General features: G+C 43.3%; 1 protein-coding gene across 1 annotated transcript in view; it reads right to left on the reverse strand.

Annotated features, from left to right (window-relative positions):
* LOC124134780 (phospholipase B1, membrane-associated-like) overlaps window positions 1-14,899 on the reverse strand; it is a 61,228-nt gene that overhangs the window by 18,618 nt on the left and 27,711 nt on the right. Inside the window, exons 17-29 of the mRNA XM_048403349.1 lie at window positions 14,076-14,218; window positions 13,271-13,343; window positions 10,426-10,484; window positions 10,188-10,255; window positions 10,003-10,046; window positions 9,733-9,841; window positions 9,066-9,198; window positions 7,714-7,871; window positions 6,832-7,012; window positions 5,909-6,004; window positions 4,862-4,927; window positions 3,619-3,665; window positions 3,033-3,077 (exon numbers count right to left, since the gene is read on the reverse strand). Coding sequence (XP_048259306.1) covers window positions 3,033-3,077; window positions 3,619-3,665; window positions 4,862-4,927; window positions 5,909-6,004; window positions 6,832-7,012; window positions 7,714-7,871; window positions 9,066-9,198; window positions 9,733-9,841; window positions 10,003-10,046; window positions 10,188-10,255; window positions 10,426-10,484; window positions 13,271-13,343; window positions 14,076-14,218 — 1,222 coding nt within the window. The remainder of the gene's footprint in view (window positions 1-3,032; window positions 3,078-3,618; window positions 3,666-4,861; window positions 4,928-5,908; window positions 6,005-6,831; window positions 7,013-7,713; window positions 7,872-9,065; window positions 9,199-9,732; window positions 9,842-10,002; window positions 10,047-10,187; window positions 10,256-10,425; window positions 10,485-13,270; window positions 13,344-14,075; window positions 14,219-14,899) is intronic.

Here is a 14,899-nt window from a genome sequence, read left to right on the forward strand (position 1 = left end):
GTGGTCCCGACACAGAAGGATATACTCAGTGAAACAAATAAGGGAACAACTAAAAGTGTTGTGATATTTTGAATGCACCGAGCATATTTTGGTTATGTAGTGAAATGGTTTAAATGTACCCTAATACGTCATCCCGTCACCTCGTGTGATATGGGAGGTTTAAATGTATCTCTTTACGTCACCTCGTGTGATATGGGAGGTTTAAATGTATCTCTTTACGTTATACCGTGTGATATGGGAGGTTTAAATGTATCTCTTTACGTTATACCGTGTGATATGGGAGGTTTAAGTGTATCTCTTTACGTTATACCGGGTGATATGGGAGGTGTAAGTGTATCTCTTTACGTCACTTCGTGTGATATGGGAGGTTTAAATGTATCTCTTTACGTCACCTCGTGTGATATGGGAGGTTTAAATGTATCTCTTTACGTTATACCGTGTGATATGGGAGGTTTAAATGTATCTCTTTACGTTATACCGTGTGATATGGGAGGTTTAAGTGTATCTCTTTACGTTATACCGGGTGATATGGGAGGTGTAAGTGTATCTCTTTACGTCACTTCGTGTGATATGGGAGGTTTAAATGTATCTCTTTACGTTATACCGTGTGATATGGGAGGTATAAATGTATCTCTTTACGTTATACCGTGTGATATGGGAGGTTTAAGTGTATATCTTTACGTTATACCGGGTGATATGGGAGGTGTAAGTGTATCTCTTTACGTCACTTCGTGTGATATGGGAGGTATAAATGTATCTCTTTACGTTATACCGTGTGATATGGGAGGTTTAAATGTACCCATTCGTGTCACCATGTGAGATATATGGGAGGTTTACTTGTATCCGAAAGCGTCACCCCGTGAAATAAACTGTATTCCTACGCACAACCCCGTGAGGTATGGGAGACAACTCCCATTCTTAACTCCACGTGAAACTGGAGGTTAATGTGTACGGCCAATCTCAAAGGATAAATAACACAATCGTGCCAAAAGATATATTTATGTACGAAATACTATACAGTTATAAGTGAAAGGGTGACTTACAATTTGAAGTATTAACATAAGGTGAGGTGAGGTGAAATTGGGTTTAACGTCGCGTCCAAGATTATTGCACTTATATAGCGACGTGCATGCACGTGTATGTGTGTGTGTGGCTGCTTGTACTAGTCCGGACTGATGCCGATTTATAGTGCTAGCTCACTGAGATACCATGCCGCAGTTTAACATGAATACCCCACTCAGTATACTGTATAGTATACTGACTCCGAGCCGACCAGTCCTTGTTTTAGCCCCTTAATGCCGAGCGCCAGACAGGGTAACAACAAGTACAATCTTTTAACGTCTTTTTGTATGACGCGGCCCGGGATCGAACCCCGGACCTTCCGCTCTCCGGGCGGACGCTCTACCACTAGACCACGGAGGCGGTCAGTATTAACATAAGCTGCCGACAAGGGAAAGTATACACCCATGATTGTTAGTGGCTGATAATTAAACAAATTAAAGACATGGTTCTTAGGTGGTGATGTATTTGACACGGGTATCATAGTTGTGTTTTGTACCGTGCAGTGTTTCGGTTGCTGTTAGCCTTGTAACGTTTTGATAACGTTTGTAACTTTTGGGCCAAATCCAATTTTCAAGTGTATACTTTCTTTTGCCCGGAAGTGTATATCTGTTTGCCGGTTTCACACATAAAGCCCGCTTCATGTTGGTCTCAAAGTATTGCAACAGTTGTGAACATGTAGGACCATATCTTTTCCTCGAACATTAATTGTAAATGTGGATGGATGGATGCAATTTGTCTTCATAATTTGTAGTGTTATTACATTCGTGACCAACTCGTGTTATTCCGGGACAAGCCGAATACTCTTCTTGCAACGGAAAGGGGCGAGTGGTGACGAATGGGTGTTATTAGTTTTATATTGATCTATGTGTAACATGAGACGCGTTTAAACTACAAATGGTAGCTTACGTAAACTATCTCTGCGTTGCTCTCTTGGGACAAAATGATTGATGATTGACTTGTCGCTACACAGAGCTTAGGGCTGTCCCATAGTGTTTTCCTCCTAGATCTCCGATCCAAATCTGCATCACACTACATAAGCTTCAACAAAGTCCATGCATCGTGATCTAACGACAAATGCGAAATGATAATAGGAGTACAGTAAACTACGGTTATAACGAACACGCTTATAACGAACTGACGGATATAACGAACTTACTTTTTTGGTCCCGACTATTTGCCGTAGTTATGCTGTAGTTATGCTATGTATATACTTTTAACGAACTACGGTTATAACGAACTAAAATTAGTAGTCCCCTTGAGTTCGTTATAACCGAACTTTACTGTATTTATATTTTTAATCGTGCAACATAATTTACTTATCGAGTAGAAAACCGGACCCTTAAATAATTTGCATCAGTTGTTCGCGCCCTCTTTATAACAACGCTACAAATACATATAAAGTTGTATGATCGAAAATAGAAGTAAACATATTAAAAGCAAGTGTTTTCGGAAGCGAATTGTGATTCAGTTTTCGTGGAGTTACGATTCACGTACATGGCGGCAGGGTTGTTCCGAATGGGAATCTATTTGGAAAACACTATGTAGTCAAAATCAAAATTGTTTATAGAAGCAGCTTAGAGATGCGGTTCCCGCATCTAGAAATATGCTGTCCGTCTACGGTTTTTAGTAATTTCAGATCATTTCATAATTCAAACTAAACTAAACTAAACTAAACTAAACTCGGCAACGTGACAAGCAGTTAAAAGAACATTTGAACAGTAAAACTAAACACATAATCATTAACTTATCGGCAAAGAATGGAAATTAGAAACGGACATTAGCGTCAATCTTGAATTTTCTATGACGAACGGTCTTTCTTCTAAATTACCCAACAGGCACCGACCATGCAAATGTCTGTGCTTGTATAACCATCGAACCATTATACGTGTTATCTGATGCACGATATACATTGTGTGTCAATCTCTCCATCACCAGATGACTCTGTCAGGACATCAGACTTTCGTCATAACCCAATTGATATACGCAGCAAGAATCTGTAACCGTCAGCATCACGTCTGAAATACAAAGTGACTTTATACAGATAAACTGACTTGTACATTGACATACATGGTGTAACGACTGTTCAACCTCCGACATGATTATATGAATGCACTGCAATTGTTCATGGCCCGATAACATGTACCGATGACAAGTTAGAATATTTAGCTTGTTTGTTTGTTTGTTTGTTGTTTCACGTCGCACTCAGCAATATTCCAGCTATATGACGGCGGTCTGTAAATAATCGAGTCTGGACCAGACAATCCAGTGATTGACACCATGAGCATCGATCCACCCAATTGGGATCAATGACATGCATCAACCAAATCACCGAGCCTGACCAGCCGATCCCGTTAGTCGCCTTTTACGACAAGCAGAGTCACCTTTTACGGCAAGTATGGGTTGCTGAAGACCCATTCTTGCCCGGAATCTTCACAGGTCTCATGTTTCAGGTAACGGATGCAGACAACCTTCACAGCTCTCTTGGTCCATGTTGATATGTGCATATACATTTTCATTAGACTTCTGTATTGTACAGATTTAAACACACATTCTTACCTTTGATAGTTAACACTGTTCTTGTTCGTGAAGAAGTATGGGTTCAGCTGGAAGAGAAATTACTTGTACGTCACAGGAGTGAGTGAGTTGTATGTTACGTCACTTTTAGCAATATTCCATCAATATCACGACTGGGGACACCAGAAATGGGCTTCACACATTGTACCCATGTGGGGAATCGAACCCGGATTTCGGCGTGATGAGCGAACGCTTTAATCACTAGGCTGCCCCACCGCCCCGTACGTACCAGGAAGAAAGAAGTTTTATTCGGATCTGATTCATACACAAAACGTGTATGTGCTTGACCGAGTTGGTTTATACCCGGCTGCGTTCCAATTCACCAATATCACGGTGTGTCAGCTTGAAGAGAGCCGGACGTGATGCAGCTGTTAGACTTTGAAGAAAACCACGAACACGATGATGTTGCTGATAAACAAAGGATCATAAACCAGGACGAAACTGTGATGCTAACTTCCGATCCTAAGGGACGCAACACTGCGCAGTGATTTTTGCGACCTAGGCAAAATATATCTATAACAATATATTTAATCTGTTTAAGGGTAAGTTCATAAAGTGACATTATGAATGATTTTAACATTATTTTCGCCATGTTTGCATCATTTGGGTGTGGATCATTTTCCCGAGGCAAGGGAGTTAACTGTCTCTAAAAGTCCACTTTCCACCCTTGCCGAACTAGGATGGAATTTCAGGGCTCGATCGTAGCGTCACCTGTGGCAATTACGAGTTATCTCCCTTATGACCCTCCCATTGACCAATTAGATTCTACCTCTCATATCACTTGCATTTGCTTAAAAAAAATGGCGGCGCCCAGTGAAGACGATATGATCGATAATCAAAATCTATATTGTAATAAAACCAGTCTTTCTTAGCGAAGTGCATCAAATCACCTGTGCACATTGATTTAAAACATGAGAAGATTTGGAAAATATCTGTTGAGATCGAGTTGGCGGTACAAATGCTTTCCAAATCCTGCAATCGACCGAAATCTGCACGGCAATTTACGAAGCGGATATCGATTTCGTTACGCGGTTTTGATTGGACTATGCGCGGACTCATTAGTCGAGCCAGAATATAACTCCATAATTCCAGCCTAGTTCGACAAGGGTAAAAACTGGATTTTCATGGTCATTTAAGTCCTTTGCCTCGATACTCCACATGGATGTATTTATTCCAAAGGACACGTTGAATATGATAAGGCTTGGTCATAAAACTACGCCCTTACCTCACTTGGGCACTCCAGGGTTTCCCCGGGAACTACAGAGGTTTTTTTGTACCCCACAGGTTGGATCTGATAATAACACAAATACACACATTCAACTCCCTGTCAAACTCCGAGGAAACCTTTAGTTTCAATTCGATGTATCAATCTGTTACTCCAAAATCAAAATTCAAAAGTTGAATATCACTTCCTGGGATTATGAATGACAAGGTGGCATATGGGCCCCTTTTCCCTCAATATTAGCAGAAGTTAAGAAATATGTTGAAATTATTCTCACGTGCTTGTTTCAATACGTTCTTAGTTTGGATTTATCATCCAAAACTGGCTCCCACGGGAGATATCGCTTGGATGAGATCAAGCGATAGCTATACTGTAGATATCGCTGCAATGAAATTGCATCACAATGCTTTGCAGACCATTGTGACGTCATTGGTTACCATGACGTCACAATCAAATGACATCACTAATTGCCCTGCTACTGAAGCTGTTAGCAGTACTATTTACACTTAAAACACTGCTTATTACGTTCTACAAACCGAAAAAGTTGGAAGAATGATGTTGGATGATGAAAAAAATCTCTCCCTCGTGTCTTTTGATATGAAATATATCAACACTCGTTGATAAATGTGGAAAAAATCCTCGGCAAGCCTCGGAGTTTTTCCACTTTTATCAACTCTTGTTGATATATTTGATATCAAAAGACACTCGGGTGAGATTCTCTATTTGTAATAACAGTAAATATACGGACAAGGCTAAAATGTGTAGACAAGGCTGAGAAAACGACAGTACAAAAATAAGGTAAACAATACATCTTGTTGGACTAGCGCATAGTTAGATTATCTCATAACGTTGATAAAATCGGCTTTTTTCACTAATTTTAACCATTCCTAAGTATCTGAACGTGCCAGAAGTCCAAAACTGGCACTGTAAGAAAGTAAAATGTCAAGATGTCTGATAATTTCTACTCCAATATTTCAAATGTTTTAATGATGTACGACTTCTTGAAATCAAAATGAAAGTCCCTGCTTATAAGTATACACCAACACGTACCATGTTATTCCAGAGCGATGTGGCAGCAATGGCCTGACCTTTCCGACTAAAATGAAAACAATCCGGCGAAAAGTAGGACAAGTCTGGTTTGTTCTCCTGAAAATTAAAGGAGAGTTTAATTAAATACTTATGACTTTATATAATAATAAAAATAATATCATAATAAGTAGGTGTGGTAGTGAAATAGAATTTAACGCAGCATCCAAGATTATTTCACTTATATTATTGCCGATTGATAGTGCTAGCCTACTGAGATACCACGCCGCAGTTTGACATGAATACCCCACTCAGACACAGTATACTGACTCCGAGCCGACCATTCCTTGTTTTAGCTTACAAGTAAGGGAATCAAGTACAATCTTTTTACGTCTTTTGGTATGACGCGGCCGGGGATCGAAACCAGGACCTGCCGCTCCACGGGCGGACGCTCTACCACTAGACCACAGAGGCGGTCGTGTAATAGTAGAAGAAGCAGCAGCAGTAGTAGTAGTAGTGGTAGTAGTAGTAGTTGGTTGGTTGTTGGTTTAACGCCGCACTCAGCAATATTCCAGCTATATGACGGCGGTCTGTAAATAATCCAGTCTGGACCAGACAATCCAGGGATTAATATCATGAACATCCATCCACGCATCCATGACATATATCATCCAAGTCAGCGAGCCTGACCACCCGATCCCGTTAGTCGCCTTTTACGACAAGCATAGTCACCTTTTACGGCAAGTATGGGTTGCTGAAGACCTATTCTACCCTGGAATAGTAGTAGTAGTAGTAGTAGTAGTAGTAGTAGTAGTAGTGAGTTTATGCTTTACGTTACATCGGCAATATTTCAGCCATATCGTGACGAGAGTAGTAGTAGTAGTAGTAGTAGTAGTAGTAGTAGTAGTAGTAGTAGTAGTAGTAGTAGTACGAAATGGTTACCATACTTTCATAGGTAGCTTGGTGTCTCTGAAGAACGGCTGTATGACCACTGTAAAGTCGTCCCTGTCGTCGTATCTCCCACTGGCCACCAGCTTCTCCAGGCCGTCGTTGTAGTCGTCGGCAGCCTGGTGTAGCAGCAGGACGTCCTCGTCGTTCCGGGGATAGGCGCCACACGGACAGTACAACCTGTACACGGAAACACAGTTCGATGACGTAGGTGTTGCTGGATGTCGTGCCTATCGATGTTCATAGATGATATCAGTCACGTCATGACTATTGCGTTTTAAGCTCACCGTCCCAGCGCCAATTTCAACATGAAATATCCCTAGCTGTGATAAGGCCAAATAGTTGATACAACCATAGTTTAAACAATAAATGTTCTTCTAACTATGCAAAGAGCGTACAGTTTCACACAAAACTCAAAACGACACGATTAAAACATATTTTGTTCAATATGACATACACTGTCTCAGTTTGACAAAATCTAGCGACAAAACCATTTATACAAAGATAAGAAATCTCCAAAAACCAGCGTCCACCGTACGATTTCGACTATATCATAAGCATGTGTTTATGAATCAGTATCAAATAGTGATGATAACAGGTGTTCGCGAAAAGGTGAGCGTATCTTGTCCAACTAGTGGCATCCGTCACAAACACATGCAAAGGCAAGTCACTTACTAAAACGTCTGGACATAGACCGAACTTAAACCAACTTGGCTGCCCACTACACTGGAAACACGTGCGCTCGCGCGAACGCACGCACACACAGAATCCTCTCCACCACCACCACCCCAACCACTAACCCCTAACCCCTAACCCCTAACCCCTTTCACACCACCTTGGTTGTCCACTAAGCTTGGTCCCTGGATCTTGATGGAGCTTACTGGTGAACTATAGAGCAGATATGGCCGACGTTCAGCCCCTGCATCACGTCCACGTGGTTCACCTCCACCAGGTTGACGAAGGCGCGGGGGATGCCGGCGTGGAGGATGTCGAGGGCCTGCTGTACACGTTGGACGTAGTTGCTGGCGTTGTTGCGCCGCTACAGGAGATGACATCAGTGTGTGATTTGAATAGAACTAAGGCCACAATGAATTAACTATTTGTTCTTTGAAATCTCCTGTTCGTTAAAACGAAAATAGCTTTGCATTTTGGGAGTGAGTGAGTGAGTGAGTTTGGTTTAACGCCGCTTTTAACAGTATTCCAGTTATATCGCGGCGTGTCAGCTTAATGTGGGAGGAAAGCCCGAAGTGATGCAGGTCACAGACGTTTACCACTTCGGTGAAACCCACGAGCACGGGTATGGTGCTGACAAACCTAGAAACATAATCGGGGCCAACCGGGATTCGAACCAACAATCATAGGTTTCTGGCGTGCCCAAGGGACGCAACCATGCACAGCGTTGTGGGTTTGGATTGTATTGGGGACGGCTGTGTGGGTTTGGGTTGTATTGGGGAAGGGTTGTGGGTTTGGGTTGTACTGGGGAAGGGTTGTGGGTTTGGGTTTTATTGGGGATGGGTTGTGGGTTTGGATTGTATTAGGAAAGGATTGTGAGTTTGGGTTTTATTGGGGATGGGTTGTGGGTTTGGGTTATATTAGGAAAGGGTTGTATTGGGAAAGTGACATGGATTTGAGTTGTATTGGGGAATGGTGTGTGGGTTTGGGTTATATTGGGGTAGGGTGTGCGAGTGTGGGGATGTTGTTTTGAGCTTGTAACTTGTCAAAGGTCTTAATTATACCAATCATACAAAGTATTCCCAGGTGAATAATGATAGCAAAATAACAGACAAAACAAAAACAAAAAGACTTCTAAGATTCTAACGCTTTCTAAGAAATAATATCTTGGGGTGAACACATTGAAGATTTAACAACTAACCTAATCACAATTAATCAAGTGAAGTTTCTATATGATACATGTAATCTTTTCTAGATTCACATAAGAAGGGCCTCATCAAACGGGCTCTTATGATAAACATGATATACGTGATAAACCTCTCCAAACACACACACACGCACACGCACACGCACACGCACGCACGCACACACACACAGACACACACACACGCACACACACACACACGTACATGCACGTCGCTAAATAAGTGCAATAATCTTGGACGCGACGTTAAACTCCATTTCACCTCACCTCATCTCACCTCACCTCACCTCATCTCACCTCACCTCACCTCACCTCACATCACCTCACCTCTCATGAAACAGATTTCCGTCTACTCACCATGTCTTTGCAGTAGTCGCACAAGTCATCACCCCCGATGAAGATGGTAATAAGTTTCCAGTCGTTTCTAAAGTCTACACCTATTTCTGTCTTCATCCTCTTTATCAACAACTCTGCCTGTTTGACCATGGCACTGCAGAACATGGTTTAATTCAATAATGAAATGAACTTAAACACTACAATAAACAAGCGACCATTTCCAAAGATGAGACTTAAAAGACACACAATGTAATGAACCACTGAGGTGAAGGCGGAAGTAAAAATAATAAATGTGCATTTTAAACTAATTTGGGTGTTACAAATGTTTATACACACACACACACACACACACACACACACACACACACACACACACACACACACACACACACACACACACACACACACACACATAGCAACATAATCTTTCATCGTTACTGTTCTGTGTATTTTAATGTTTAATGATGACATCAATACTTTCAGATTTGTTACTAAAACATTTCGTGATTTCAAAAGTCATCAATGACAATATAAGTACAACACGAGGGGAGGATGTCCCTTCCTGTGACACCGAAAAGGGGTGGGGGAGAGTTTAATTCAAGTTTTTCTATGTGAGGGTCAGACCTTATCAAACAACCTTCGTGCGAAAGCACAATGAAACAATATTGTCCTCAAGCAAACTCCTTACACGGATTCTGCCCCGGGTTCAGCTACATCAAGGTGGGCATTCTTACTCCACACGTTGCCACTTTTAAGAGCGAATCCTCTCAGCCAGGGGTTGTATTTCTTCAACATATCTACATGTTATGATAATGTAGAACAATGGAAAAGCAATCAAGGTTGAACATTGAAAGGCTTTTATGAAGAAAAAAACATTAACTATTTTGAATAATCGTATCAAAATATTTGGTTTTCATTTTTTCTCAAATCGAAGGATTTAAAGATTATGACATCTTACTTGGGATTGTTGGCTGTTGGCCGTATTCGCCATCTCCGCCGATGCTGCAAATAAAAATACAATGTGGGTTAAAGCCTTAAGTGTGTTTTCTTGTAATTCAAGAGATCATCCTACTTCCAGGATAATGCATACGAAATATACGCAAGATTTGTCTCGTTTCATTGGCGTTTAATATAAGTAACAACCTCCATGAAAGGCCACGGTCCTGTCTGCGCATGTCCATGATCGTTGTCGCTGTGATGCCATTTCCGGCCTGCAAGTGAAATAAGGTTCCATTAGGAGTGAGTGAGTTAATATTAAACGTCACATCGGCACTATTTCAGCCATATCGTGACGGGTTCCATTAGGAAGGTTACTTTGCAGCGAGATACTATAAGGTTGTCTCATCTGACCGCACGGAACTATCAAACTTGTTAGACTTACTGTGATGGAGTCCCCCATCGCTGCCACTACCTGGATGTCGCCGGGCCTCAAGCGGTGAACTGCAACACATGGTCGATATGATGAAGGGAATGGAGAGGAGCATGTTGTTGTTGCAGTTGGTGCAGCTCTAATGTGCAATGTATAGACCATTGTGTGCAACAAACAATCCTGAGGTTTCGCCGTGGTTTCTGTACCTGATAGGGCGTAGTTAGTGACAGGTATACTGTACCTATCTGATACGGGCGTAGTTAGTGACGGCGGGTTTTCGTACCTAGCTGCTACGAGTGTAGTTGGTGACGACGGGTAGATGGTACCTACCTGATGTCGTTGTACTTAGTGACTTCGGGTAGATGGTACCTACCTGATGTCGTTGTACTTAGTGACTTCGGGTAGATGTACCTTCCTAATGTCGGTGTAGTTGGTGACGGTGGGTAGAGGTCCCTACCTGATGCCGGTGTAGTTGGTGACGGCGGGTAGATGTACCTTCCTGGTGCCGGTGTAGTTGGTGACGGCGGGTAGATGTACCTACCTAATGTCGGTGTAGTTAGTGACGGTGGGTAGAGGTCCCTACCTGATGTCGGTGTAGTTGGTGACGGCGGGTAGATGTACCTGCCTGATGCCGGTGTAGTTAGTGACGACAGGTAGATGTACCTACCTGATGTCGGTGTAGTTAGTGACGACAGGTAGATGTACCTACCTGGTGTCGGTGTAGTTGGTGACGACAGGTAGATGTACCTACCTGATGTCGGTGTAGTTGGTGACGGCGGATAGATGTACATACCTGATGTCGGTGTAGTTAGTGACGACAGGTAGATGTACCTACCTGATGTCGGTGTAGTTGGTGACGGCGGATAGATGTACCTACCTGATGTCGGTGTAGTTGGTGACGACAGGTAGATGTACATACCTGATGTCGGTGTAGTTGGTGACGGCGGATAGATGTACCTACCTGATGTCGGTGTAGTTGGTGACGACAGGTAGATGTACATACCTGATGTCGGTGTAGTTGGTGACGACAAGTAGATGTACATACCTGATGTCGGTGTAGTTGGTGACGACAGGTAGATGTACATACCTGATGTCGGTGTAGTTGGTGACGACAGGTAGATGTACATACCTGATGTCGTTGTAGTTGGTGACGGCGGATAGATGTCCCTACCTGATGTCGGTGTAGTTAGTGACGACAGGAAGATGTATCTACCTGATGTCGGTGTAGTTAGTGACGACAGGTAGATGTATCTACCTGATGTCGGTGTAGTTAGTGGCGACAGGAAGATGTACCTACCTGATGCCGGTGAAGTTGGTGACGGCGGGTAGATGTACCTACCTGATGTCGGTGTAGTTAGTGACGACAGGTAGATGTACCTACCTGGTGTCGGTGTAGTTGGTGACGACAGGTAGATGTACCTACCTGATGTCGGTGTAGTTGGTGACGGCGGATAGATGTACATACCTGATGTCGGTGTAGTTAGTGACGACAGGTAGATGTACCTACCTGATGTCGGTGTAGTTGGTGACGGCGGATAGATGTACCTACCTGATGTCGGTGTAGTTGGTGACGACAGGTAGATGTACATACCTGATGTCGGTGTAGTTGGTGACGGCGGATAGATGTACCTACCTGATGTCGGTGTAGTTGGTGACGACAGGTAGATGTACATACCTGATGTCGGTGTAGTTGGTGACGACAAGTAGATGTATCTACCTGATGTCGGTGTAGTTGGTGACGACAGGTAGATGTACATACCTGATGTCGGTGTAGTTGGTGACGACAGGTAGATGTCCCTACCTGATGTCGGTGTAGTTGGTGACGGCGGGTAGATGTACATACCTGATGTCGGTGTAGTTGGTGACGACAGGTAGATGTACATACCTGATGTCGGTGTAGTTGGTGACGACAGGTAGATGTACATACCTGATGTCGTTGTAGTTGGTGACGGCGGATAGATGTCCCTACCTGATGTCGGTGTAGTTAGTGACGACAGGAAGATGTATCTACCTGATGTCGGTGTAGTTAGTGACGACAGGTAGATGTATCTACCTGATGTCGGTGTAGTTAGTGGCGACAGGAAGATGTACCTACCTGATGCCGGTGAAGTTGGTGACGGCGGGTAGATGTACATACCTGATGTCGGTGAAGTTGGTGACGGCGGGTAGATGTACCTACCTGATGCCGGTGTAGTTGGTGACTTCGGGTAGATAGTACCTACCTGATACGGGTGTAGTTAGTGACTTCGGGTAGATGTACCAACCTGATGCCTGTGTAGTTGGTGACGGCGGGTAGATGTAGCTACCTGATGCCGGTGTAGTTGGTGACGGCGGCTAGATGTACCTACCTGATGCCGGTGTAGTTAGTGACTTCGGGTAGATGTACCTGCCTGATGCCGGTGAAGTTGGTGACTGCGGGTAGATGGTACCTACCCGATGCCGGTGTAGTTAGTGACTTCGGGTAGATGGTACCTACCTGATGCCGGTGTAGTTGGTGACTTCGGGTATATGTACATACCTGATATGGGTGTAGTTGGTGAAGGCGGGTAGATGTACCTACCTGATACGGGTGTAGTTGGTGACGGCGGGTAGATGTACATACCTGATACGTGTACAGTTGGTGACGGCGGGTAGATGTACCTACCTGATACGGGTGTAGTTAGTGACGGCGGGTAAATAGTAGCTACCTGATACGGGTGAAGTTGGTGACGGCGGGTAGATGTGCCTACCTGATACGGGTGTAGTTAGTGACGGCGGGTAGATTGTACCTACCTGATACGGGTGAAGTTGGTGACGGCGGGTAGATAGTACCTACCTGATACGGGTGTAGATGGTGACGGCGGGTATATGTACATACCTGATACGGGTGTAGTTGGTGACGGCGGGTAGATAGTACAGGGAAATGCACTTCCATGAAAGTGGCCATCATCCTGCAAACAGAAACACGCAACGTTAGCACTGGACACTTTATGTCAACCCTCCGTAACTGTCAACACCAACCATTCATACAATGTACATGCGCGTATCCGCGGAAACTACAATCTGTCATGGACATAAATAGCGCAGCAGTATTCCGAGGGAACCCGAAGGTTGATCCGAGGGAACGCTATAAAAATAGTTTTACCATGGCAAATAGGAGCTTGCATACGTGTTTCAAGAAAAAAGGTATTATTTTAATAGTACTTTTATACAATATAGTACAACATACTTGTCTATCCTCAAACCATACTTCCTTGTGCAACCGGATATGTTTAATGTTGACCCTTGATCGTTAAATTTCAGAACGGATGGTTTGAAAGATACATCCGTGTCCTTTGTCACCGGTCATCGTTTGATATTCAGGGGTCGATGCTGTTTCAACGGTTGTCCAGTAAGCATGCGTATTCTACACACACATAGATTTCGCCACAGTGATTGTGTTAAAAGGACTGACTGATTCAATAGCCTCAATAGTTCAATAACAACCTTCTGTGTTTAGTTGTCGGGGTAATATTGAACACGCAATCTTTCAGTGCAATATGCACGATCTACTCTTATATGGGGGATGATGATGATGATGATGATGATGATGATGATGATAAATGAGCATTATGTATAGTAGTAGTCACAGTAGTAGTCATAGTAGTCGTTGTAGTCGTAGTAGTCGTCGTAGTCGTAGTTACCGGGTGTATTACCGGCATGTCATCCCTGAAGAGATGTAGATGTTTACTGAAGTCTCTCTGTAGGGTGACGTTGTTGGCAGCCTGGGAGAGCCACGCCCTGTAGTCGTCATAGCTGCCGTGACACGCTGGAATAGTCAAATATACTGAAGGAAAAAGTAGAGAAGCGTATAATAATATTTTGCAGAATAATTTCAACTGTAAAGCTTTAAACAAAGGTTACATATTTACAAAATAAGTCGCTTAGTGTATTCAGTGCATTGCCTCATCTTGTGGATTCCAAGTCAGAGTTAGTGCCCAGCAACCTATGCTGGTCGTTTATGGATGGGGTGGTCAAGTTCGATGATTTGATTGGATAGGCGCTCAAGGTATTGATCCCTGGATTGTCTTGTCCAGACTATTTACAGTTGACTACCACTAATAAACCGGCAAAGATCAGGACAAGTACAAGCAGCCACGCACACCTTTCGCATATTATAAGTGCATTAATCTTTAACCCATTTCACTTCCCCTTATTATGCCTAATACTTATTATCCGTGAAGATCCGGGTTAGAAAAGGTCTTAAGCAACCTATGCTTGTAAGAGGCGACTAGCGGGATCGAGTGGTCAGGCTCGCTGACTTGGTTGATGCATGCCGTCGAAGCCCAGTTGAATGGGTCGATGCTCATGATATTAATCACTGGACTGTCTGGTCCAGACTCGATTATTTACAGACCGCCGTCATATAGCTGGAAAACTGCTGAGTGCGGCGTTAAACACCAAACAAACACACATGTCGTGAATAGCACATGCTTCGCTCACAAACAGTTCCCTTAGAGTATATTTT

The sequence above is a fragment of the Haliotis rufescens genome, unplaced genomic scaffold (assembly GCF_023055435.1).
Source record: "Haliotis rufescens isolate VD_foot unplaced genomic scaffold, xgHalRufe1.0.p SCAF_3, whole genome shotgun sequence".
Taxonomy (NCBI): Eukaryota; Metazoa; Mollusca; class Gastropoda; order Lepetellida; family Haliotidae; genus Haliotis; species Haliotis rufescens.